General features: G+C 55.9%; 1 protein-coding gene across 8 annotated transcripts in view; it reads left to right on the top strand.

Annotated features, from left to right (window-relative positions):
- Window positions 1-25,782, top strand: part of TNS1 (tensin 1) — a 225,321-nt gene extending 199,539 nt beyond the window's left edge. For 7 of the 8 annotated variants that reach the window (XM_046019222.1, XM_046019223.1, XM_046019224.1 and 4 more), the window contains 11 exons: window positions 5,804-6,002; window positions 8,896-9,962; window positions 13,033-13,119; window positions 13,811-13,942; window positions 14,292-14,384; window positions 15,051-15,128; window positions 16,914-16,985; window positions 17,231-17,399; window positions 18,299-18,367; window positions 18,834-18,866; window positions 21,032-25,782. In XM_046019222.1, coding sequence (XP_045875178.1) covers window positions 5,804-6,002; window positions 8,896-9,962; window positions 13,033-13,119; window positions 13,811-13,942; window positions 14,292-14,384; window positions 15,051-15,128; window positions 16,914-16,985; window positions 17,231-17,399; window positions 18,299-18,367; window positions 18,834-18,866; window positions 21,032-21,176 — 2,144 coding nt within the window. In that variant the 3' untranslated portion in view covers window positions 21,177-25,782. Of the gene's footprint in view, window positions 1-5,803; window positions 6,003-8,895; window positions 9,963-13,032; window positions 13,120-13,810; window positions 13,943-14,289; window positions 14,385-15,050; window positions 15,129-16,913; window positions 16,986-17,230; window positions 17,400-18,298; window positions 18,368-18,833; window positions 18,867-21,031 lie in introns of those variants that run through there. The other variant, XR_006820300.1, reaches the window with a different exon arrangement.
- Window positions 25,783-26,567: the final 785 nt, after the last annotated feature.

The raw sequence follows: 26,567 nt of genomic DNA, 5'->3' as shown, positions 1-26,567 counted from the left end.
CTCTCTCCTTTTTCTTTCTTTCCAGACCCTCTTAGTGGGAGGGTCTGAGGGTAGATTATCCCAGGAGCTGACAGGCCCTGGATGCTGTGTTTTCCACTGGGGGGCGATGCTTCAGAGCAGTGAGTATCAGCAGTTAGGAACTGAGACCTGCCCATTTTGCCTCACAGATGCCTCTCAGCCTTCACGGCCGGAGACCTCTGGCCCTCTTCCCTGTGTCCTGGAGCCACAGAGTTTGGAGGGGAAGGTTCTTGTGGATCTCCTCAGCTACACCCATCATTTTCACGGATGTGGGGCTGAGGCCTGTGTTGTGGGGTTGGGGGTCTGGGGCTTTTGCCCCAGGCCACAGTGAGGATGCAGCAGGACCCAGACCGGACCTACTCTTCTCTGTCTCCTCCTCATCCAGGGGCTATTTCAAAGCCCTCCTCCTGCCTCCAGGCACCATGCCTTGGGATTCCAGCGTGGGGTTGGAATTGCTGTTGCGGCCTGGGGGGTGGGGTGGGGGGGTGGGGCAGGAGAGGGGCAGGGAGCAAGGCTGTGGGCAGCCTCTTCCATTTTTCCTGACTCATGTACCACCTCCCGGGTCAGACTAAAGCACATTCTTTGCTGACTCTCTGAAGCGCTGCTTGATTTCCCTGCTGAGACTTTGATGAGAAATTCAGAAAAAGATGCCTGTGAGGAAAAATGATCAGAGGCAGGATTACCCAGCTAGAGGAAGAGAAGACTTTAAGGGAATCTGCTCTGGTCAAGGCACTGTGCTAAATGTTTGTCATGCATTCATTGTCTCATTCGCTGATTGATTTATTCAGTATTTTATGTGCCTACCGTGTGCTGTGCACTGGGCCAGGCTCCGGGAATGTAGTGATAAGCAGTACTGTGATTCCTCATCTCATGGAGCATAGGCAGGAGCAGAACCAGAATTAAATTACTTGGAGTTACATACTGAGAGAGCGCTCCAAAGGGAAGGGATATAGTTTAGGAGACCTTCCAGCCAAGAACCTGACTTTGGCTGAAGAAGTAAGATGTGGGGGTGAGTGACATTAACTTGGTGAAACTGGCAGGTGAGAAGAGCATTCCATTTGGAGGAAAAGTATGTGCAAAGGCCCTGGAGTTGGAGAAGATTGCATTTTTTTCCCCCTAGAAATAGCATAATCAGTGAGGCTGAGAGTAAGAGGGAGCTAGAGGATGGAGCAAGGGAGAATGTGGTCCGGATGAGGTTCAGCAGGCAGGAGTGGGACCATGTGGGACCATTGTCACACCACCTTGTTTAGCAATCACAGACGCATCCAAAAAGAAAGTGGTAGGAACCCCATTTTACCAATGAGGAGATGATGTTTAGGGCTGTTAAATGTCTTGTCTAAGGCCCAACACAGTCAGTCAGGAGCATGGCTGAGAGCGAACGCCAGATCTGTGGAGGCAGTGCCCCCTTTTCCATGTGACTGCGCTGGGCACAACCTCTAAATAGTGAGCCTGGGGACTGGGCACTCTCCTCCATGAAGGAAGGAGAGGAAGAAAGCCTGCAGCAGTAAAGACGTGAGGTCAACATCAAGAATATCTTCCCAGATGAAACAGGGAAAGAAGGTGTGGAAGCTTCTTTAGGTTAGATTCTGTCCGGATGACCAGGTGACTAGATCCTTGGGGGTGGGTGTGCAGTGGCAGGAAATGCCCCTCAGGGTAGGGGTGAAGAGCTGACCGCGCCCTGGGCCTGGTGGGGCCACGTCACTCTTATGCTTCCTTCTGCTCTCAGCAGCCAACAGCCACTTAGAATAAGTCTGAGTTCTGGAATGTTCTATGTGAAGCACCCTCGGGCCCCACCTCTCCTCCTCTTCCCAACTTCTTTGGGTGCAGCTGCCCCAGGACTGGACGAGAGGAGGAAAGTAGCAGGAGAGGGTGGGAGAGAAGGGTGGAGGGAGGCAGGAGCAGGTGTGGCGAGGACGGAGGCAGGCGCAGGGAGGGCTGCTTAGAAATGCTGGTGTGGGGCGGAGCAGGAAAGAACGAGAGGGAACATCCCCATCTCTGTCACTTGATCCTGGCTGCACAGGTGAGTATTCTCATTCCCCTTGTACAGATGAGGAAACTGAGTCCCAGCAGGTTTCAGCAACCTGTCCCAGGTCACCCCCTCCAGGAGTTGAAAGAAGGGGGATCCCGCGAGTCGTATGTTGTCCTGTGGTTGGGAAGAGAGAAAAAGCCAAAGAATAGGCAGAAAAAGGCGGTGTTTTCAATATGATAACTGAGTCTGAAATGGGGGAAACTGTTTTTGGCCCTAAAGATTGGTTTTGAACAGTTCTGGAGATGGACTCCAGAAAGAAAGTAACTTCCCAAAGGTCCGTCCTGCTCCGGGTTCATGAGAAACAGAGGACTTTGTTCCTCTCTGCCCCCGGGTGGGCCTGGCAGGCCAGGAAGGGGTCACAGATGGTAGCGGACTAGCCGAGCAGAGACGAGGATGGTCGTGTGCCTGGTAGGACGGGGGAAGGGAGGGGAACAGGTGAGGACAGGGCCGGGTGGGCTGGGTCGCTGAAATCCTGCAAGCTGGGGAGCAGAGCCCTGAGGCTGGTTGGCCTCTGAGCCTGAGGACTGTTTCCTGCCGTGTGGAAGGAAGGCAGCTGCTGCTTCTCCCCGGGGAAGCGATCCTGTTCCCCGAGTTCAGGCAGAACCCACGTCTGGCTTCTGTGGCTTAAAATCCAGTGGCCGTGGGAAAGGGACCGATGACACTGATGCCTTACGAATGTGACCACCCAGGGCTTCCCGACAGCCCAGAATTTCTGATCTGCCATCCCACCGCCACCCTGTGCCAACTATGTGCAGGCCTCCGGCCTGGAGCTCAGGCTGTCACGTTCAGGCCAGGAGATGCGAGTGGGGACACAGCCTTGTGTGCTGGCGAGCAGGCGGGATGGGAATCAGCGTCCACGGGTCCCTGCTGTGGCTCTGTTCTGACTAGGGGACAGGGTGGTGAGGCCTGTTTTATCTGTTTTACTGATGGTGGAAAGGATACGTAGTTTTTTGGGGGTTTTTTGTTTGTTTGTTTTGTTTTACAGGTGGGGTGTAGGCTAATGTGTATTGTTTACCCAGTGTATGGGCCCGGGTCCTGGTAGGAAATGGATGGCTCATTCTATGGGGCAACAGAGAGGTTAATGGACTATTTAAAAGGTCTGGGTAAAGCAGTGATGGATGGTGAACACCCCTGGGTGATCCCAAGCAGGAAGAGGGAGCCATTCCCACACCAGACCTCCGGGAAAGCAGAGAGCTGGCGCAGAGGAACCCTGACCGGAGCTGTGGTCTTGGGTAGAGGGATGCAGGCGCTGGCACCTTGACCTTTGCCCCTCACCCTCTCTCCCAAATCCTGCCAGTCTCTTTCACAGGCTGAAGGCCAAAGCCTTCTGGGGCCCTGGGACCTGAGGGTCTGGGTGATGTGGTCAGTAGCGGCCTCCAGGGGCGCAGAACGGGCTGGCCAGTGGAAGGGGGGACATCAATGGGTAGAAGGGCACAGACTTCTGGAATCACCCACGGCGGTTGTAGCTTGAACTTCTGGGGTCAGCACGAATTCCAGGGGATGAGAAAAGTGAACGCGTGCCTCTCAGGTCCTAGTTCTGATGCATCTCTGCATGGGGGTGGGGGGGGGGCTGGAGGGTGAAGGTCAGGCGTCTGCTAGCTTGTAGGATAGATGCCTGTTGAGGGCTTGCTGTGTGCCCCGGGGGTGTGTGGGGCGCAGCGAATAGAGATCAGCAAACGACCTGGGGTGGCCGGGGAGCAGATGGAGCCCTCACTGTCTCCCAGTGGGAGAGGGGATGGCGAGAGTTGCAGGCACGGGGGTGAAGCCCGGAGCCTGGAAGGGTAGGAGTATTCAGGGAGTGACCCAGAACGGCGAGGGGTTGGAGGGGACGGTCGGCCCTGGCATCGTGTCTCCACTGATGTTTCTATGGGGTCCTTGTTGCATGGCAAGGACGCAGCTAGTCCCCCAAGACTAAACTGGCTCCCTGACATTTAGCTGGCTGGCATGTGTGCTGTGGGTGAGGGGGCAGGCTCTGGGCCAGACTGCCTGCTTTCCTGGGCCAACTCTGTCCCTTGGTGCTGTGTGATGGGGTGAGCTGCTTACATTCTCCAATTACTGACGTTCTCCTACTTTCCTCATGTAATTGTTTGCTATTTTTATCATTATTAATAGTCATGGCAGACATGCTGGCGGACTGGGTAGCTGCCAGCTCTCAGCATCCCCAGGATGCTGGGGCCCTTTCTAGGCCACCAGGAGCCAGCGTTGAGGGTCAGGAGACCGTGGCCATTGATTGGCTGTGTGTTCTGAGGCAGATCTCTCTACCTCTCTGGGCGGAGAAGAGGGGTGAGGTCGGGGTGGGGGGGGGGGGTCAGCCAACTGTGGCCAACTCTGGCCTCCTGCCCTTTTTTTTTCCTGCCTGTTTTTGTAAAGAAAGTTTTATTGCAACACGGCCCCGCTCTTTTGTTTACGAGTGATCGCTGAAAAAGTAGACTTGACTAGCTGCTTCAGTGACCATTTCCTAAATGGCCTGAAATATTTACTATGGAATCTTTTACAAAACAAAACGTGCACCTGCACCAGGCCAGAGGGTTTCCACAGTGTCTCCAGGCTCCAGCCCTCAGGTGTGGGCAGCACAGAATCCAGGCCTTTGGAGGGAAAGTGGCCTGAGGCTCCTGGGAGGTGGGTGGGTGGCCCCGGCCGGTTGAGGAAACTTTGGAGGAGGCCTCTTGCGAGGCTGAGCTCTGCCTATACGGACACCAGCTTTGGGCATGGATCTGGCTGGCTCTGCCTCGCGCCATGCTTGTTTGTCCCTTTGCTGATGTCCCGCCTCACCCCCACGCGCCCTGGCCAGCAAAAGTTCCCGGAGCCTGGCCTGCCCAGGGCAGCACAAACCCTCTGGTTCTTCCCTTTCTCAGGCTGGTTTCAGCAGACGCCCTGAATGGGGTCAGTGCACGAGCTGTGCTCCGATCACGTCCCACTTGGGGGAGACAGGGTGGGGCCGGATTTGGAGGTGGTGGGAGCATCATCTATCCCTGATCACGTCCCAGGAGAAGCCACGAGTGTCCTGCTGCTTCTCTCTGTGTCACCCTGAGTGCCTTTCCGGCCTGGCCCCACAGGTCTGGGAGGAGGGTCAGGCAGACCCCGGCTGGGAATCAGATCTCTCCGTCTGCCTCCAGATGTCACACGCCCCAGGCCTCAGTGTCCTCACCTGTGGCATGCCCATTCCGGCCCTTGTCCCCCAACTCCCCAGATTCTTAGGCTCTTCTAAACACCAGGCAGGGATAATGATGTCAGTCTCCAGAGGAATGCTAAGTGTGTCAGGCACGGTGGGTGGGTGTGTCTTGGCGTGGTAGGGGCTGGGCGTGTCTCACCGGCATAGGCCTGTTGCTAGGCCAGCAAGCCTGTTTCTGGATTCTGGGTATGGGTGGAGCCCACGGGAAGACTGGCACTGTTCTGAACATGGGCAAGGCTGGGCTGGAGCAGACTCCAGCCATGCCAGGGGGCACCTCGGAGGGAGGAAGCAGCTAAAAGGGGTGCCTAACTATAGGAGGGAAGATTCTATGATGACTGTGTTCAGAGGCAAAGCCGGGGTCCATTTCTGGGAAGCTTCTGTGGGGTTCTGTGGGAGCTCTCACAGCTTCTCCAAGACACTGGGAAGTGGAGTAGGCATGGGCCGGCTGGAACCCCAGAAGTGCCCTTTGCATGCTGGGCTGTCTTTTTGGGGCTGTCCCCACAGGCTGGGGAATTCTCTGACAGGTTGGGAGGGGTCTGCACTCTACCCTTGTGGATCTCAGTATCTCTTCTGCTCCCTTCCAGAGCCCCGGAGCTATGTGGAGTCGGTGGTGAGGACAGCAGTGGCTGGACCCCGAGCTCAGGACCTTGAGCCCAAGAGCTTTAGCGCCCCAGCTGCCCAGGCCTATGGGCATGAGACGCCCCTGAGGAACGGGACCCTGGGAGGCTCCTTTGTCTCCCCCAGCCCCCTCTCCACCAGCAGTCCCATCCTCAGCGCTGACAGGTAAGCGGGGAGGAGGACTCAGGCCTGGATCTGCCTAGAGCATGGTTAGGCAGAAATCATATCCAGATAGCTGTACCTTGGAAACAGGGGTGCATCGAGAGAGCACCTTGGGTGCCAAAGCCCACAGGGAGCATGAGCGTGGATCAACTATAATTCCCAGGCTGAATTCGATCCCACTGTCCAGAACTGTGCTGGAAGGAACCAGTCCTTCCCCCAAGTTCAAAACCTAGCCAACAGCAATCACTCTGTAGCTAGTGCTTCTGGTGTGCCAGGCACTTTGATGAATGATTTATCTGGTTGTTTTATTTAATCCTCTCAGCAATCTTGAGCAGTAAGTACTTTTCTGAAAGTACTTCTGAAAGTACTTCTGAAAGAGGAAACTGAGGCATAGGGAAGCCACGTAGCTTGCTCAAGGTCCTGCAGTGAAACAGTAGCAGAAATAGGATTCGGACCAAAGGCGTCTGGTTCTAGAGCCCCCATGTCTCCTATCGCCTGGGCCTGTGTCTCTGTGCCTGCCTGTCCCAGGGTGACAGATGTGCCCAGAAGCAGACATATAAGGGTTTGGAGCTCCCAGTGAGGGGCCGCTATTTCTGGCTAGGGATGCAGAGAGGGTTTCTGGGGGCTGGAGGTATTGGTGGTGAGGCCAGAAGGATGAGCAGTTGTGGGAAGGTGGAGGCATTCTAGAAGGAACAGCACAGCCAGGGCAGAGGGCTGGGGTGTGGATGTATTGGTGCGTGGGGCCGAGGGCACGCACTTGCAGGTGGGAAGGGGGATGGACAGCTGGCATTCTCAGTGGGTCAGACAGAGAGGAGAGCCTGGAATCAGGTCGGGGAGGGCTGTGAAGAGGGAGGCCTCCGTGTGTGGACTGCAGGGGGAATGGGCTATAGGCTTTGTGACAGGGAGAACGGGATCTGACATGGGAGAGGGAGCTTAAGATCAGCCCTACCATAGGGTGCAAGGCCTGGGGGGACTGCCTGGGCTTGCCTACCCCGACCAGAGCTCTCCTCCAGGAGGGAGACTGCTGCTAGGCGTCCCTCTGTGTGTCCACCCCCTTTCCTGCCTTAGCCTTCCATGGGGCCCAGAAACTCTCTAGCCACCCCCTCCTGTTGTCACAGGCCAGGCCCGGGGCTGAGTTTGCTGTGTGCCCTATGCCCTACCTTGACCCAGTGCAGCGTGCCCCTCCAGGTCAGGGTTGGGGGTGGCCCCGGGGGCAGAGGCTGTTTTCTCCTGCATTCTGAGAATTTGAGAACCTGAAGCCGAGCAAGCACCCTAGTCCATCTCGCCTCCTCTTTAGCCTCTGCACAGGGCAGACGGCTCCATTTCTCAGCAAGTCTGCTTCCGGGCAGAAGGGGAAATCGTCCTTTAAAGGAAAGGGGATTTTCCTAACCGGCCAGCCACCACGGCTCCTGTTCAGGGCGCCCTGACATTAGGATGTCTTCACTGGTTCTCACTCAGATTCCTCCTGCTGTAGAGTTGGCTCTTTTCAGGGCTCAGGAAGCTAACGGTTCTGCTGTGGGGTTAGTCTTCCAGAACTCCATGTCGGTGGCCCTCACCCCGCCCCGCTCAGCTTGACTCATCCTTCCGTTCCTCAGTGTCCGTGTTATTCCGTCCCAAGAACGGCATTCCACTCTAGCTCCTTCTGGGATTCGTGGTAGACTTTTTCTTGGCCTGGCCCGTGACCTGCTTCTTGCCCTTGGCTCTTGCCTGACCCACCACCCCACATCCCCCCGGCGACCTGAGCTTATCCATCCTGGCCTCGAGACTCCTTCCAGTCTGTAGCTCCGGACTTCGACCCATCGTCTTGTGTAAGGACTGCCCCCCCAACCTCTGCCCCTGTCCAGGGGGCTCCTGCTGCAGACCCCGCCTGCTACTGCCCTGCAACCACAACTCAGACAGTGTCCCTGTCAACCTTTGCCTCTCCTACCATATCACCAAGGGGTAGGACTTTGGGTCTGGAAGGAATCAGGGTTATCTAACTCAGCCCCCTTTTTTGCCATGTGAGAAAAGTTAACCAGGTTTTTCAGAACCTAGGTTTCCCAGCTGGTGGTCCTTGCATTGCCCTGCTATACAGATAGTTGCACAAAACTTCAGAGGAGAATCTATGATTGTGGTCATTCCCCCAGGACCAGCCCCCTCTGAAATGAATTTTATTGGAATCTTAGAATGGGGAGCAACCTCTGAGCTCATCTAATCTAACCTCCCAATAGAGAAGTTCCCCCCGCAACATTCAGGTCAAGAAGCGGTTCAGCTTCTGCTTAAGTACTGCTAACCATGGGAGTCTCATTATCATGCAAGGCAGCTTGCTAAATTAGGGGCCAGATCCAATGGCTGGAAAGCAGACCTTATAATAAGCTGAAATCTCCTTCTGTGAGACTTGTTGTCTTTGCTTTTTGGAGCTAACCAGGAATGAAAGCCCAATTCCAGCACTCTCTGTGTCCAAAGACGATCGTAGTATTCTGGGAAAAGTGAGTCCAGGTGGGGATGCTCCCAGCAGGAACAGGAGCGAGGTGGGTCGACCCCTCCCTGGTGTTCCGTTTTGGTGATATTGGAGGTGACATGAGGACAGCCATCTTCAGTGTCCCTAGGGAGACCCCCTCATTTTGACTTGCAGTTTAGGAGTCAGCGGGGGCAGTGGGGGAAACATGGGCTTTGAAGCAGATGCAGTTGAGCTGGAACGCTGGTCTTCTACCATGTGGTCGTGAGCTCAGTGCTTCACCTCTCTGAGCCTCCGTCTCTTCTGCTGCTGCTTCCATAGGGTGATGTGCGAAGGTCATGACGTTTTGGCACACATGCCAGTGGAACTTAGTGCTGCTGGTGGTGGGAGGGTGGGCTGCGGGCTCACGGAGAGCTTGTCCTTCACCTTGACATCTCACTCGGGCTCCTCTCTCTCTAGCACTTCGGTGGGGAGTTTCCCGTCCGGGGAAAGCAGTGACCAGGGCCCCCGGACACCCACCCAGCCTCTGCTGGATTCGGGCTTCCGTCCTGGCAACCTGGGCCAGCCCAGCCCTTCGGCTCAGAGAAACTACCAGAGCTCTTCTCCTCTTCCGCCTGCGGGCAGCAGCTACGGCGGCCCTGACTACTCCCTTCAGCAGTTCGGCTCCCCGGAAGGCCAGGCGCGGTCTCAGTTCACTGTGGCCGGCGTCCACACGGTGCCTGGGAGCCCGCAGGCACGCCACAGGACAGTGGGCACCAACACCCCCCCCAGTCCTGGCTTTGGCCGCCGGGCCATCAACCCCAGCCTGGCTGCCCCTGGTAGTCCCAGTCTGAGCCACCGCCAGGTGATGGGTCCAGCAGGAACTGGTTTCCATGGCAGCACCGTCTCCAGCCCCCAGGGCAGTGCAGCGACCACTCCGGGAAGCCCTAGCCTGGGCCGGCATCCCGGGGCCCACCAGGTTCCTGGCCTCCATGGTAGTGTGGCCACGACTCCGGGAAGCCCCAGTTTGGGCCGGCACCCCGGGGCCCACCAAAGCAGCCTGGCTCCTGGTCTCCATGGCAACACGATAGCCAGCCCAGGAAGCCCTAGCATGGGCCGGCACCTGGGAGGGTCTGGATCTGTGGTTCCCGGCAGCCCTAGCCTGGACCGGCATGTGGCCTACGGTGGTCACTCCACCCCTGAGGACCCAAGACCCACGCTGTCCCGGCAGAGCAGTGCCTCTGGCTACCAGGCTCCCTCCACGCCCTCCTTCCCCGTGTCCCCTGCCTACTATCCGGGCCTGAGCAGCCCTGCCACCTCCCCATCGCCGGATTCAGCAGCCTTCCGTCAAGGGAGCCCCACACCAGCCTTGCCGGAGAAGCGGAGGATGTCTGTGGGAGACCGCGCAGGCAGCCTCCCCAACTATGCCACCGTCAACGGGAAGGTGTCCTCCTCGCCTGTGGCCAGCGGCATGTCCAGTCCCAGCGGAGGCAGCACTGTCTCCTTCTCCCACACGCTGCCCGACTTCTCCAAGTACTCCATGCCAGGTGAGCCCCTCCTGCTGCTCCGGCCTCTACTGTGACGGGTGGTCTGCCGGTTCAGGTATCTGTCTCCGCCTCTGTTCTGACGTCTTTCTGGCACATGACCTTGAGCAGATCACTGACTCTGGGGCTCAGTCTCCTTGTCTGTACAATGGGAGTTGGAGGTGTCCTCAGAGTAAGTGTGCTGGGTGCGGGTTCCGTGATGAGGACGTGGGTGCCCACGAGGATGATGAGGAGGAGGAGGAGAGTAATAATGGTGACATTACCATGAACGATGATCCTCTCCCCCAGCCTGGCTTCTGTCACCTGTTGAGCACGTGCTGTGTGCCAGGCTCTGGGCCACTCATGGGCTCCTTAGTCTTCATGGCTGCCTGGCACAGGAGGTATTCTTGCCCTTGTTTTATTTTATTTTGTTTTGCTTTATTTTTAAATTTTATTTTAAAGATTTTGACTATTTGTTTTAAGAGAGAGAGAACATGAGCAGGGGAAGGGACAGAGGGAGAGGGAGATGCAGGCTTCCTCCTGATCACAGAGCCCAGTGCGGGTCCAATCTCATGACCCTGAGATCACGACCTGAGCCGAAGGCAGATGCTTAACCCACTGAGCCATCCAGGTGCCCCCTTACGACCCCCATTTTATGCAGGAGCAAACCGAGGCTTAGGGAGGCTCAGTCATTCATCCAGGGTTACACACTTGATAAATGATTTCTAATCTGGGCCCACGTACCCTAAAATTTGTGCCCTTAAAGCGTGATTGGAGCTGAATGATCATATTTCCATACTTGTGATTTAGCCTCCCCTTGAAAATCTGCCTTCCCAACCTGGACCTCCTACGTTTGGCCACTCATGGCACTCTGTCCCCATCTTTTGATCCCCCTGTGTGCATGTCACTAATAACGGATCAAGCAGCCAGCTGCCCTGTGGGCCGAGGCCGGGGGTTGGGCACGTTTGCCAGAGTCTGGTTCCTACCTGCCTGGCTTTGCAGAAGCCCATGTGCGTTCACACACTGAATTCTTCACTCATCACCAGAACTAGGCATTTTTCTCCTCTGTGGAGAGGGCTTATTATTAAACACAAAGGTCGAGGCCTCAGCTGATCGGCAGCTCTCAGCCAGTCCTGGAACATGACTGTTGCAGAGTGGCCCCGGGGTTCTGGGGCATTCGAGGATGATTTAGACAGTTTCCAGCAGCCCAGGGGGACTCCGGCTGCCTTGATGCTCAGTGTGACTCTCCCGGGTCCTGCTCTGAGCCTTCCAACTCGGGACACCTACGAGGACCTCGCACACCCCTGCTTCCTGCTGCCCACCAGGGACATCTCGTTCCCAGCCCCTCTTCTTGGAGGATGGAAAACTTCTAGTAGTTGGGACATTTCCTGTTTCCCACCATCTTCCCTGCTTAAAATAGCCATTGGAGTCAACACAGGAAGGCACATGGGGCTCCAGCCGCCTCTGACAGCTCATTAGGCCCCAGCAGCAGTGGGGGCCTGGGCCTTCTGAGCAGAAAAAGAGAGAGAGGCAGCAGGCAGCCCTTGTGGCCCAGATGCCTAGTCCAAAGAACCCCCCCTCCACACACAGCTGCCAGGAAAGGGAGCTGGCCTACCCCCTCGCTGTCCTCCGGAATCCGGTCCCAGGGGTCGAGCACAGTGTAACTGACAAGTCGAAATGAACTGAGCGTTGGACACACAGTCTAACTCGTGGCTCAGTCCTCACCATCAGCTTCCCAGCATTGTCAGCACAGGCTCCCTCTGTCCCAGCTTCTCTTCCAAGGAAGGAGAGCAAAAACACATATGCAATTGGAATCTTCCTTTCTCCCTCTTCCTCCAGCGCCCCCCCCCACCCACCCCCCCATTTGTTTCTTTGGTGCCAGAAGGAAGGAGGAGCTTGGAGAGTGAGAACAACACATTGGCGGCTATGTTTCCTTACCTGGGAAGGACTTACAGGAGCCTTTCCGAGAACCAGCTGTGTGATTTGGGCAGGTCCCTCTCCCTCTCTGAGCCTCACTTCCCTCATTTGTAAAGTTAAGTGGTCAGACTCGATGCTCTGTGAGCATCTTTCAGAATCTAAATGCTCCATAAAGCATCTCCGGTCTGTGGAGGGTCTGAGTGAGGGTCATTTTCCAGGGCAGTGGGGTAGGTATATGATGCACAGTAGATAGCCTCTAGTCCACCCCCTCCTCGGTTCCAGGGCAGGTCCTCCTCGGTTCCAGGGCAGGGCTGAATTTGTTTGTGATGCAGAACACGGGTTCTCCATATAGGGCATGAGGGGCTGGGGGGGGCGGTGCTGGGGAAGAAGCGGTAGGAATATCTCTTTCCTCCCTCAACTTTGAGATAGTTATGACACAATTGGGAAGTCCATCTTGTGGAGAAAGAGGCCAGAAGGTGGGGTGCTTTAGCCTGTGGGAGAGAAGCTGCAGGAAGGGTTTAGTCCAAATCTTCTGGAGAAAGGAGGGGACCGGGTAGAGGAGGCCTTTCCTCAGCTCGGGGAGAACGCTGTGCCAGGCTCTTGGACAGGAGAGCAGCTTCATGATGCGTAACAGTTGGCAGGAGAGGGGAAGGATGGGCAGGCTGCTCAGAGTCCCCTCCAGCAGCGAGGACACTGCCTTCCTGTGCTAGTTTTCTGTGACCACTGTGACCAAGTACCACACACGTGGTCACTTGAGACGACAGAATTTAATCCTTCCCGGGCTGGAGGCTAGAAGTCCAAAGTCAAGGTTTTGGAAAGTTTGGTTCCTTCTGGAGGCTCGAGGGAGATTCTGCTCCAGGACTCTCTCTTAGCTTCTCATGGTGGTTGGCAATCCCTGGTGTCCCTTGGCTAATAGATACACCCCTTGGTCTTTGCCTCCATCTCCATGACCCTCCCCACGTGTCTCTGTGTCTTCCCCTCTTCTGATAAGGACATCAGTCCTATGGCATTGGGGCCCCTCTCACCCAGCACGACCTCACCTTACCTTAATGACATCTGCAGAGACCCTGTTCCAAATAAGGTTGCATTCACAGGTACCCAGGCTTAGAGCTCCAACAGACCTTCTTGGGGGCTACAGTTCAACCCCTAACACTCTTTCTCTCTCTTCCTCTCGTAGACAACAGCCCCGAGACACGGGCTAAAGTGAAGTTTGTTCAGGACACTTCCAAGTATTGGTACAAGCCTGAGATCTCCAGAGAGCAGGGTGAGTCCCGTGTGGCACCGAGGGTCCTGTGGTCCATAGGAGGTCACTGCTGCCCGCCGCCCGCCGTATCTTCCTTGGGCACGGAACACAAGCAGACTTCCTCCTTTTTGTCACACGTCAGACAGTAAGAGGTGGTGAAGCTTGGGGGTGGTGCAGAAGCAGGGTATTTAGACCCACCAAGGGTCCTTAAAATCAGCGAAGTCTGGGTTTTCCAAGTAAAGTAAAAGGCCGGCTAACGTAATAGCAGATCTCAGCCCCGTGTCTACACAAGGTGGGAGATCTGTGCACGTTTTACAGAAAGAATAAACTTGGGATAGTGGGGCTGGGGATGAGGCCCACCTCAGGCTCCCCAGGCAGGCAGGTGTTGGCTACAGGTTCGAGCCAGACTGTTGCCTGTTGGTATAACTGCGGTTTAGGGGAACGCACGGTGTCGGCTGGCTTCTGCATTGTGTGTGACTGCCTTCGGGCAGCTGTGGTGGCCCTGTGCTCGCAGCAGGGGCTGCACGGCCTGCTGCGCCCGGAGTATCTACTACCTGGCTTTTCATAGAAGACACTTGCCTCCCGTAGCAGAGGAGGACCCTTTTGAGCCTTCAGTTCTAAAGAACGAGGTTCGATAGGCCTCGAGTCACAACTAAGGCCACGGCCATCCCTGTCCTCTCCCCCTTCTCTCCTCATCTCCTTCCCATCCCAGCCATCGCACTCCTCAAGGACCAGGAGCCAGGGGCCTTCATCATCCGCGACAGCCACTCCTTCCGAGGGGCCTACGGGCTGGCCATGAAGGTGTCTTCTCCCCCTCCGACCATCATGCAGCAGAATAAAAAAGGTAGCTTCCCCTCCTCGAACAGGGCTTCTGGACAACATGGTCAGTCCTGTGTCCTCGGAGACTGAGGTGCCTGAGGACCCCAAAAGCAGCAGGGGCCTGGTCCCTGCTGAGTCAGACTCTTCAGGAGGGCGAGTCCTGGGCCTGGTGATGGCTGGGGTCAGAGCACAGGGAAGCAGGATTATGGGGACCCTGTGGTTGTATTTGCCTGAGTGGTGGTCTCTCCATTCTGGGGTTCCGGCCGTACTACCCGTCCCAGCCTTGCTCCCCTCCCAGAGCCACACTGGGGAGAAGTGCAGGTGGAGGGAGGGTGCCATGAAAAGTGCTCTATCCTCCTCTCTTTTCATCCCAGGGGACATGACCCATGAGCTGGTGAGACATTTCCTGATCGAGACCGGCCCCAGAGGAGTCAAGCTCAAGGGGTGCCCCAATGAGCCAAACTTTGGTGAGCTGTCCCCTGCTTCCATAGCCTGCCCGCAGAGTCTCAGGTGGTCCCGGGTCCCCCTTGTCATGGGTGCAGGGACCAGTGGCCCTAGTACTCTGTACTGTGGGACAGTACAGCTTCGCTTAGCATTTTCAGGCATTTGTCCCACTGCCTGAAAAGCTTGATCATTGGAATTTGAATAACAACCACAGACGGCCCCCTACGATGTAAAAGTCACCGTCTGGGAACCTTTAATACTTCTGGTCTCCTCACAGTCCTGCCTGGGAAGTGTTATGGCCCCATTTCCCACATGAGGTTCACAGAAGCCAGACTTATCCAAGGAACACAGAGCTGATAAGTGACTGAGCTGGGATTTCATCCCACGATTCTCTGCTGCCTCTGCTGCACTGTCCTGAGAAGGGGCCCCAGCAGCCGGAAGGACTGAGGAGAGATGTTGGGAGGAATTTTCTGGAAAGGACCTTTGTGGTTGCTAGAGGGAACCTCTGGAACCTTCTCCCTTAGATCTTGCTAACAAGAAGGGACTGGGTTTTCAGCTTCATTGTTGGGCTGAGGGAGAGGTGATAAAGAAGCCAGAGATTATGGATAATGGGGTGGGGTGTCTGGTCTCCTCAGCGCCCTGGCCTGCTCCCAGGGACACCGGTCCTGACGTGCTGTCTCCTCCCACAGGGTCTCTCTCTGCCCTCGTCTACCAGCATTCCATCATCCCACTGGCTCTGCCCTGTAAGCTGGTCATTCCAAACCGAGGTAAGAACGTGAGACTCCTTGCTCTCCAAGTACATCTCCGAGCTGGCCTCCTTCTTGTGTCCGCTCTGCCAGCTGCAGGACATGGGTCATTTTGCCAGTCTGGGGAAATTCAAAACTACTCTCCTTCCCCCCACCCTCACCCAATACAAAAAAAGGAAAAGTTCTTTAAAAACTTAACTCCAGGAACACACATAATTGACTTGCCAGATTGTTCTGGAAAATTCTCTGGTGGCTTTCAGGAATTCTTTCACGAATCTTCAGAATAAGCCCAGGGGAGGCACTAGAAGTAGGAAACAGTCAGGGGGAGGACCATGTGTAGAGGCTGAGATGGGCATTGGTGGGGGGGGCTGAGGGGAGGGGGAGGGGAAGGCGGATTTATGTGGTGGGGGACGTTCCCCGGGGGTTGGGGGTTGGAGGTTGGCGTGAGTGAAGAGGAGGGAGTGCACTCGGAGGAAGACGTGGCCAGGCGCTGCATGGCGTGGAAAGGAAATGGGGCCAAGATGTCCTTGGAGTTTTTGGTCTGCTTGGCTGTGAGGGTCTTCTCTGGCTGAGGGGTTGCAGAACTGATGGGAAGAGCAAGGCTTGTTGGTTGTGGGAAGTATAAATGGAACCCAAGAGCCTCGGAACTTATAGGTAAGAATCTGAGTAGGACCATGGGCCCAGCGAAGGAGAGTTTAGCCCTTGTCAGAGAAGTGTTTCAGCTTTAGAGGAGGGCGGACAGATATCCAGGACAGACACGGGATGGGGTTCTGCCACCTGGCCCCATGTACGAGGGCCACGTGTAAGGGACTGCTTGGCCCTGACCTTGAGGTCTAGGAATTGGAGACTGGGTCCCTTCTCCCCATCCTCTGTTCAAAATTAGGATATTCAGAAGTGACTCTGGGAATTTCTTCCAGTTTTTCTCGGAGCTCCTGCCATTATGCCCACACACAAAACCCTCAGTATTGTTTGATAATTTCAACATATCCTACTCAATTCATTGAATTATTAATGATAATTGACCAACGTTATTGGTTTAAAGGTTCAAATACAACTTAAGTAGCATTATTAACCCCACATTTTGGACACCAGCTAAATTATAGTTCTATAAATTTTATGAAAGTAGTTGAGCAATTATAAAACTGTTTGATATTTACACTGTAGAAAACAGCGCTTCGCAAAGTATGGTTCCCAGACCCACGGGATTGGGCGTCCTGGGAACTTGTTAAAAATGCAAATACTCTCAGGCCCCACCGACTCAGGAACTTGAAGGTGGGGCTCAGCTATCTGGGTTTCCGTAAGTCTGCACACCAGAGTTTGGTACAGACAATACTCGGTTCTTATTAATATTGAAATTATAGTTGTGCCGCATTAAGGGCTTGATGGCTTAGGGCCCTCATGGAGCTACGCAAAGACATACCCACGGGCAATGACAAAGCGACATCCATTGCCACTCAAAGACCTGCTTTATGCCAGCACGGGGCTCCCCTGTACGTGGAACAACTCAAAAACCCAGCAAAATGGGTACAATCGCATCTCCGTGTTATAGCTCCTTGGCAGATGCTGGGGCGAGAGTCTGAACCCCACACTGTTGGACTCCAGAGCGCTCCCCCCGCGTGCGGCGCACTTGCCGTCACTGTTGGAATGCTCCGACTGGACACATACGTGCCAACTGCCAGGGCCTGTTATGAAAAGCAGTATCCGTTGCACAAAGTATTTACAGAGCTTGCCTGAGGCTCAACCAGACGTGTGCTGTTTTCCAGCTCTCGAGTTTTAATTACCGGCTGAATTAAATTTTTGTTTCAGACCCCACAGATGAGTCGAAAGCTAGCTCGGGCCCTGCCAACTCCACCACTGATCTGCTGAAGCAAGGGGCAGGTGAGTGGCTGACCCAGCCTTGGTCCCCGCGCAGGCCCCTCCCCTCTCCTCTGGCCCGCCCTGTCCCTCCCGGCAGACCCGAATATGGCGGGGCAGTCCACGTGTCTCTGTGCAGATGCCTGGCAGGGGAGCTGGCCTAGAATTCATCTACTCCTTCTCCCCAAAGAGCTGACATGGTGTGTCATTCCCCCCACCCCAACCCCATTGTGGCCCCACTGACTCTTCTCTGGGTGGGCTTATTCCAGCCTGCAACGTGCTCTTCGTCAACTCCGTGGACATGGAGTCGCTCACTGGGCCACAGGCCATCTCCAAAGCCACTTCTGAGACACTGGCTGCTGATCCCACACCAGCTGCCACCATCGTTCACTTCAAAGTTTCTGCCCAGGGAATCACACTGACTGACAACCAGAGAAAGTAAGCCTCTTCTACTTGCTTCCATGTCGGGCTCTCTCCCGGTGACCATCTATCCATCTACTTACCCACCCGCTTACCATTTGTTCCTTGTACTCACCTGTTCACCCACCCACCCATCCACCTACCCATCCATGCATGCATCCATCCACCTGCCCACTCACCAGCCACCTATCCACTCTTCTACCCACCCAACCACCCATCCGTCCGGTTGCTCATCCACTCACCAGTTGATTCGCTCATTCCTGCATCCATTCATCCTCCATTTTTCCTCTCCCACTCATTTATCCCATCATCCATTTCTGTCTCTATCCATCCATGCATCCATCCTTCCTTCCATCCACCTATCCACCCACCCACCCTTCCATCCATCCATCCACCCATCCATCCATCCATTCTTCCTTCCTCCCATCCATCTATCCTTCCTTCCATCCATCCACCCACCCACCCTTCCATCCATCCATTCACCCATCCACCCATCCATCCATCCATCCGTGCCTTCCTTCCTTCCTTTCATCTTTCCTACTACAGTTGTGCCTGGATTGAGCACAGAGTCATAAATACAACTGACAAAAGTGCCTGCTTTCTAGAGCAGAGCCTTTCCTCTCAGACTCTCCCTCCTACTTCTTTCCTTCCTCCTCCAGGGTCTGCTCATTTTCTCTTTCTTCAGTACCAATTTCTTCCTTCTTTTCCCACTTACTAGCATTTGGGACATGTTTCAGGGACACGTCTGTTTTTCCCTGGGCATCGCTTCTACGAGTGGCCCAGGCCATCTTGTGTATAAGGTGGAGGTTGGGTCAGTCTGTGACAGCCACACGTGGTGGCCTGACCCCCAAGGGGAGGTTGGAAGAGAGTCGTCATTTCCATGCTCATTCTCTGTTTTCCTGTTATCTGTACCTCAGGCTCTTCTTCAGACGACACTACCCACTCAACACTGTCACCTTCTGTGACCTGGATCCTCAGGAGAGAAAGTAAGTCTTTTGTAGACATCTTCCCTTCTGCACACTTTTAGAACACTGGAGTCTCCGTGTGTGCAAGTGTGTGCATGTGTGGCTGTGGGTGAATATTCTTAGTTCAACTTGAAGGTCTGCCTGTGTCTGTGAGACTGTGAGTAATTGTGTTGAGTAGCTATCTGAGTTTTTCCCACTACACATTTGGAGACCCTCCCAGGGACTCAGATGCTTGCTTCCATGCCCTCTGCCATATCCTTGACCTTGAATCTGCTTCTCCTCTTCACACCAGAGAGCTCCTTGAGAGACAGGCTACAGTGTTCTCTCCACCCTCAGTGCCTTCCCCTGCTTGATCTTTGGAGGCCCCCATCCACCTGGAATGGGGTCTCCCTTGCCTTCCCCCCAGAGGCCTGGTCATGTGAGGGGCCAGGTTCTGGGGGGGTGAAAATGTGTAGTGTTTTATGCGATGGTGTGTTTCTCTCCACAGGTGGATGAAAACAGAGGGAGGTGTCCCCGCTAAGTAAGTATCTTCTCCCCTGCCCCAGTGGGCTGCTCCTGGGGAGGCCTAGAATCTGGGGCCAGGGGTAGGCAAAGGGTAACAGAGGCCTTTGTGCTGGGGTCAGTCACTCGGGAGAAAAGCTTGGCCAAGCAGCGAGGACTTTTGCCTTCTCCTTTCTTGAGGCTGGAGCCAGTCTTGTCACCTTGGCTCTCCCAGGACCAGACTGTCAGGAAGCTGGGGAAGTGGACAGAGAGCTGGAAGCATATTACAGGCTGTGGCCACGGGGCAGGGGGTTGTTTGAATGGGCTTTCTGCCCAAATCCTGGCTTCCTTGATTCCCATGCTCACTCTTTGCGTGAGCCTCTGTGAATCCTGCAGCCTGGAGGGAATCTTGCTCCGAAGTGGAAAGCTCCATGAACGCCCTTTGGAGCATTCAGAGGGGCTGTGTGAGATGGAGGGGGCCTCGCCGTGCCCGAGGTCATGTAAAGAATGGGCGGCCCAGCTGAAAGGAGGACCCATGCCGCACACCTGCTTTAGGCTTCTCTGAGTTCCCAGGGCCATTAGGGTCTCCGAGTCCCTGACCCAAGCAAGCAGGCCCGAGCTCTGTGTCTGAAGGAGTTCATCCTTGGCCACCACTGGGCCCCGTGATGGGGAGATGATGGGTAGGGGACAGTGGGCTGCTCCCAAGGCTGGAAGTTGTTCTCCTCATTCTGGAGCTGGTTTTGTGCTGAGCTTCCTGCTAACGCGGCCTTGCTCTGCAGGGCAGAGGCCCAGGAGAGCCTGGCTCCTTCAGGGGACAGCGTTGGGGGGGGGGCGGTAGATATGCCAGGAGCCTCAGGCCCCAGATTTCAGGAGGTGTGTTCTCAGGTTCCTGCAAGCGCTCCTCCCTGCCCTGGGGCTGAGGTTTCCTGCCTGGATCCATTCCCCCCAGCAGAGAAAGGACCTGGCAGTCATTGAACTGGCTGGGGGAGCTGAAATAAACAGCAGGGAGGGCAGGCGGGCCATGTTTAGGCTGGTGAGGTTGGCTGGCTCCCCACCCTGGCAGAACCAGGCGGCCAGGCTTGGCTCGAGGTCCCACGGTGGCTCGGAGCCACTCCCTCCCTCCGCCCTTACTGCCCTCCTGGGCACCAAGGAGCCTGAACGGCCTGGAAGGGAGGTGCTGGGGCTTGGTTCATGGACCCAGGCATCCCCTGCACTTGGGCAGGTCATTATCCTGGACTTTGGGCCCTAACTGCTGCAGGCAACTGAAACAAAGGTGGGGAGAGCAAAGCTGTAGGAAGTCCTACGTCTGTGTGCGTGTCCGTGTGTGTGTGCGTGTGTGTGTGTGTGTATGCCTGCGGGTGGTGGCAACCAGGACCCAACTTTGCTAATTTTAGCTGTTGTGGTCCAGTCCTGGGGAGAGGGGTTTCCATCGGAATCTCCAGCTGTCCGATTTCCCCATCTCGCTCTAATTAGCCATGTGCAGACTGGGAGGGGACCTGGGCTCACATTCTGTTCTCTGCTCATATTTTTAACTCTGTTTTGCAGAGAGAATGCCAGGTCACTCTGGTGCAGGGAGTGGGGGTGGGGAGGAACAGGTGTGGGGTCCCCTATCCCCTCCCATTCTCTTGAGCCAAGGAGAAGTGTGTGTGTGTGTGTGTGTGTGTGTGTGTGTGTGTGTGAGAGAGAGAGAGAGAGGGGGTGGGGCAACCCCTTGTCCTTTTGTCTCCCTTATCCTCTCCTGGTGTCTGAGGAGGCCAAGCACTCTGACGGCGGGCCAGCGGTGTTTTCTTCACGTGCTTCTGTGTTGTGTGCAAGAACAGGCTGGGCCGGGTGGGGCTGGGAAGTGCTGCGAGAAGCCTGCCTAGGAATGTCCCCGTTTTATTTTTGGTCTCCTCCCACCTCTTGCTGTCCAGTCTCCTCATTCGCTCCAGCTCCTCCTCCCCCATCGCTCCTCAAAGGGGAATGACTGCCTACCCTGAAACCAGGGACACCCTCGTCCCTGGGACCTGGCTTTCTGGGGCTGGAGGAGAGGGAGGATTCTCTCCCATCCCTGTGTGCAGGGGGAGGTGGGAAGACGGGGGAGGGGCTTCGAGCTGAGGATGGGCCTGCTCACACGGGCAGCTCTCCCAGGTCTCGGGTGTCCCTCACCCCCCAAGCCTCCCCTCACGCCTGTCACCCCTCTCCTACCCCTGCCACCCCCCACAGGCTCTTCGGCTTCGTGGCCCGGAAGCAGGGCAGCACCACCGACAATGCCTGCCACCTCTTCGCTGAGCTTGACCCCAACCAGCCTGCCTCCGCCATCGTCAACTTCGTCTCCAAGGTCATGCTGAATGCCGGCCAGAAGAGATGAGCGCCACCCCTCGCCTGGGGCCAGGGCAGTGGGGATGGGGCATGTGGGGAGGGGACCCATGAATCCTGACCACCCTTGAATCCAGAAGGAGGACTTTGGGCCAATTTTGGAGAAAGAGAGAAGAAAGTGCAACGTGGGGAGGGGGAAGTGAATTGCAGAGGGGAAGGGGGAGAGAGAGAGAGAGAAGAGAGAGAAAGAAAAAGATGGAGGAGAATAACTCAGATTCCCCTGGGTAGATGGATACTGTGGAGCCCCCAAAGCCTCCACTGCCCACCAGGTCCACCTGACTCCCCCCACCCCTCTGAGAGGATGGGGCTCCTCAGAGGAGACTGACCAGCTCCTTGGGGATCTGTCATTTGGGAGTAGATGGAAAAGCTCTGTCTCCCTAACCCTACTGCTTGGCAAGGAGAAATCAGATTGAGAGCATCCTTTTCTGGCCGCCTCTGGGGTAGATGGGTGAACCAAATAGAGCCAGCATGGGACATCAAGTGGCCGAAATTTGCCTTTGAAAGTTTCTGAGCCCTGGGGTACCCCGGGGTCTCCAGACTGTGCCTCTGCCGTGCGGTCTGTGCGGGTGTGTATAGAGGGTGTGTCGTGGGACCACACCCTTGTCCTCGCACACTGACTTCCACGTGCCTCTCAGCCAGGGTCGTATCACCTAGCCTTGTCTGTGCCCCGCCTGTTTGCACACACATGCGCCTCCTGTCCAGAGAAGGTGACAGCAGGGGGTGACAGGGCAGCCCGAGGGGACATAAGCCCCGTTCCCCAGGATTCTGGGTCACAGACTGTGGGTCCCTGCACCTGTGCTCTCGCGGCCCTGGGCGTTGTCAGCCACTTCTCAACAAAGACCCCGGTGGGGCAGGAGAGGTCAGAGTATTGGTTTTGGTGGGAGGTGCAGACACACATGTACGTAGTTTTGGGGAAGAGAGCCGCCAGGAGGGGCGGCCTCGGCCTCGGAGCTCAGTGGACTGGACGGATTGGACGTGTGTGGTCCCCGCAGCAGCCTGGGCAGGTTGCTCCCACTGCCCCGAGCCCTCAGCCCGTTCTTGGGTTTTGTGCCCCAGACTAGCCTTTTGTCACTTGCTTATCTGCTTGTTGCCCTTCTGGGTGTGGGGGATTGAGCCTTCCTGCCCTGCCCTGCCCTGTCCTTCAGGGTCCCCGTGTTGGAGCTTGTCCTGGGGAACCTGCTTTCAGAAGCCCTGCCCAGCAAGCCCCAGGAGAGGCACTCAAAGGGCTCGTGGCTCCCTCTGCGAGTGTTTTGGGGTCGGTTTCTACCAGACTGCCCGGGATGTCCTTAGCAGATTTCTTGTTGCTGCTGTCTGTGCATCCCACATGGCCTGCCTACCATACCAAAGCCTTGCTGTTCCCCCTCCGCCTTGGTTTCCCTGGCAGAGCCAAGTTGCCCACGGAACAGAGGGGCCAAGGGATGCATTGAGGTCAGAGGGCCAAGAGGCCATCTGGGCAGTTGGGGACCCCTCAGACCACCACCCAAGGACTCTAAGCTGGAATGGAAATTCACCAGGACTCCATTCTTGGGGGGGCTTCTTAAGCCTCTGGGGTCCCCTAGAGAGAGGCATTGTACTGATATATAAATATATATAATATATATGTGAGACTTACTGACAGAATCTGTAAGCTAATAAAATATAAGAAAAGGTTAAAAAAAAAGAATAGGTAAATTGATGAGAAGTATTTATTGTTTTCCCATATTGCTTTATTGCCTCCCCGGGCATAAACCAATTCCCATCCCTTTTTCATGTCTAAGTGAAGTCTAAGTGAAGTCTGAAATGTAGGGGCCCTTTATCCTTGGAGAAAGCCGGGGTCAGTGGTGGCACCTGCTCCGTTCCCTTGGCCCCCTTGTTTTCTGGCAAGCCCGGGGCACAGCAGTCAGCATCCAGAGAAGAGGGGAGCTGCCCTCCTCCCTGCGGGTCTGCCGGGACAAGGGTGTATGTGATGGATGGGGGACGTGTGTGTCTTTTGAATTTTTTTTCCTCCAAGAAGCTGTATCTGTGTGGACGTTCTGTTTTCAGGGAGTTGGAAAGGAGAGTGTCTGAAGGTGGGGAGCAGGCCCCCGCTTCCTAAAGGTTGCAACCTTGTACTTGGTGACTGAGCTTCCTCCAAAGTGCTCTTCCTTCTGAGGCATTCAAGCCAGATACCCAGAAATCCTCCCCTCCTCCTTCCCACCCACCCCAACTCTCTCCCCAGATGGGAGATATTTCCTCCCCATTTCCTCTGTAAATATCTTACATCTCCCGCTGGACGTGGCCCTGGGCACTTGCCCCTCCTGGTCTGGTGGCCTCTCCTCATTCGGGGCCTGGCAGAGTGGCAGACCCTTCAGCAGCCAGCCCTGGGCCTTCACACACGCTTTCCTACTGCCCACTGGCAGCCCCCACCTCCCAGGCATGGCCAGCCTGCCCCACCCAGGCCTGAGCCCAGGGTGACCCTGGGAAGGACCAGGGCATCCTGGGAAGCTGAGCAGCTCACTCCTCCCTCCCTGGCATCCCTCTGGAAGGAGTGGGTTTCCAGAAGAATGCTAGGGAAGGGTACCCCAGTCTCCAAGTGGCCCCACCTTTGGGTCAGACACTGGTTGGGAGGACACTGTGGCCCTCCCATGTCTCACAGGTTAGGTCTGTGCACCCCTGCGTGCGCGCGGGCACACACACACACACACACACACACACAGCACCGCAGTATATTCTTGCCAAAGATGTCCTTTAAGAGAAAGCACTTTTAATCATTATTGTTATTATTGTGTAAATGTCTAACCTTTTCTCTCCTCCCTCCCCCGCACCCCTTTTTGCTGTTACTGTTGAATCTGTCTGTCAGCCAGGAGAGTGCTGTCTGGTCTTGAAAACAGGCTGGCAGGGCCAGGGTCTGGGGGAGGTTGGCAAGGAGGAATGGGAGAGGCAGGGTCAGGTTACAGGGTGGGGTGCAGATGCCAGGCAGGCTCATGGCCCCCGTGCTCCAGCCAGGCGTCTGAGGCTGGCCCGGTGCCTCCCTGGGGCTGGCCTGCATGATGTCTGGAGGGAAGAGGGCAGGGAAGTGACATCTGTCTGATTTGGGGAGAGAGGGCCAGAGAGGTGCAGGGGGGTTTCCATGCCGGTAGACCAGGAGGAGAGGGCAGAGCATGGGAACAATGGAGAGGTGACCCCAGAGGGGAGAGGGGAAGGAAGGGAGCTGTCGGGTCCACCTCCAGGGGTTCCTGGAATGCCCCTGCCCAGCAGTCTTGGTGTCCTGGCTTCCTTACCTAGCCAGCTGCTTGACCAGTACCTTGCCACGTACGCTGTGTCCGAGGTTTGGGATGGGCCTTCTGATCCCCCTCTTCATCGGAGTCTCTCCTGGCAGCTCTGAAAACTCGTGGACCCCTTCTCCTTTGGGTTTTGAGGAATCCCTCTGTGTATCAGAGACTGGCAAGATAGGGACGGTGGGTCCTGGTGGCCAGAAGAAGACATAGCCAGCTGGACAAGTGTGATCCTTGTAAAGGGGGCTCTAGGAGGGGGAGGGAGGATACTCCGATGTGCCCCAGTCCGGCTTGGGCAGCAGCCTCCTCCTGCCACACAAGGCGTGTGGAGGTGTCTAGAAGCAGAACATCTTTGCCCTGGACATTTGTCCACCAACCCTCCCTCCCGGGTCTACCCCGCTTCTTTGGAGCTTCTCAACTTCAGGCCCTGGGAAAGTCAAGTAGGTCCATGCCCTGTCCAGGGGCTCCCTCCGGCCCCTACATCTCCCCATGCTCAGGGTCCTTGGAGAAGTTGGAGGCAGAGTCCAAGAGCCATGCCTCATCCAGGTCCAGGCCCCAGGATCTGGAGACTGGAGCTCCTGGCCGGTGTAAGGCTGGATGTAGACGTGTGCATGTGCACTCATGCATGCATGAGGGGTATACGGTGCATATTTTGCTGATCTCTTTAGGAAACATGGGGTTAGCGTCAAAGGGAGTGGGTGGGCAGTAGGACGTCCAGTTCAATATCACCCAGCCGTGAAAGGAATCAGGAGGCCCCCGATGGGAGGAACCTCAGTGTTGTTGTTGGGGACGACTCGCTCCCCTGGGTGGGGCTCTGGCGGATGGGCTCCTTCCTGACTTCTCTGTCCTTGGATGTCCAGACTGTTGGAGGACTTCCGTGTACGTCCCACACCTGGCCTCTTCCTGGCAGTGGGGTCTTTGCCGACGGATGTCCCCAGTTTGGTTTCTGATCAGTGTTAAACAGGTTGAGACTCTCCCGGGTGGCCGTGTTTAGTTTGTGTGTGAGTGAGCACATCGGTGTTCACACGCCGTGTCCCCCCATTTTCTCTCTTCCCTCTGTTATGCCATCCAGAACAAATGTAGAGATTCCTTGCCTCTGCCTCCCGGCCTCCCCGGCCCCCTGCAGGAGAGACAGAAGAACCCAGCCTCCTCCCCACCCCCTGGCTGTGTATTTATAGAGATGGAAATATCCTTTCTATTTTGTATCATCGTGCCTGTAGCCTCTGCCACCTGTGTAAACCCCGACCTGCTACTTCCCTGGATATGAATGTATCGAAGCCCTTGCCCACCCCCTCCTGTACAGCTGCTTTGTCTCCTTGCACCCATTGTATGGCTTTATTCATGATAAAGCGGAAGAAAAATCTGTGTCTTTCTCTAGCTGTGTTCTTTGGGAAGGGGTCTGCCCAGGGGTCTGCGGTGAGCACAAAGGGCCCCTCCCCCCAGGCTCCGGATGTGTGGTGGGCTTCAGGGGTGCCTCTCGCACACTGCTCCCCTGTCATTCTCCCAGCAGCTTTCCCGCCGTCCAGGTCTCAGTTCTCATTGCCATGAAAGTTTCATCTGGACTCTTTCAGCGAGGAGTGAAACTCAAACTGGTTTAAGAGAGAGAGAGAGAGAGAGAGAGAGAGAGAGAGAGAAGGACTCTACTGGCTCTCGAGGCCCAGCGGGACCCGAGAGCTCCAACGGCAGACCCGGTATTGGTCTCCATCCCTCGGCTCTGGGCTGGGTTCACGTTCAGGCAGGCTGTGCCCCAGCGTCGGGCCACGAGGCGCTTCCAGCTTGTATCCTACCAGCGCGGTAGCCCCCGCAGGGAGCTCTTTCCCCCAGTATTTTGAGCAAATATTAAATGCCCTGCATTTATTTAAATTATTAATTATTAATTATTAAATATTTAAATGGCCCTGCTTGGTCGTAGGACCAGCTCGGAACCAACCAGTCTATGCAGAGCTGGTTCGCGGGACAGCCTCTGGAACCTTCTGGACCAAGGCGAAGGCAGGTGTCGTTACACTGAGGCGACAAAGAAGGAAACCGAGTCTGTGAGAAGTCACCTAGCTTCTAACAGGCAGAACTGGAACCTGTCACCACTGGGGACAGCCGGCATCGAACAATCCCGCTAAGTTCTGGAGGCCGTGCTGAGTGTGTCTGTGTGTTTT

Source organism: Meles meles, chromosome 9, assembly GCF_922984935.1.
Source record: "Meles meles chromosome 9, mMelMel3.1 paternal haplotype, whole genome shotgun sequence".
In the NCBI taxonomy this organism is placed as follows: Eukaryota; Metazoa; Chordata; class Mammalia; order Carnivora; family Mustelidae; genus Meles; species Meles meles.
Note: the sequence above shows the minus strand (reverse complement) of the source record. Positions and strands in the feature narration are given on the sequence as shown.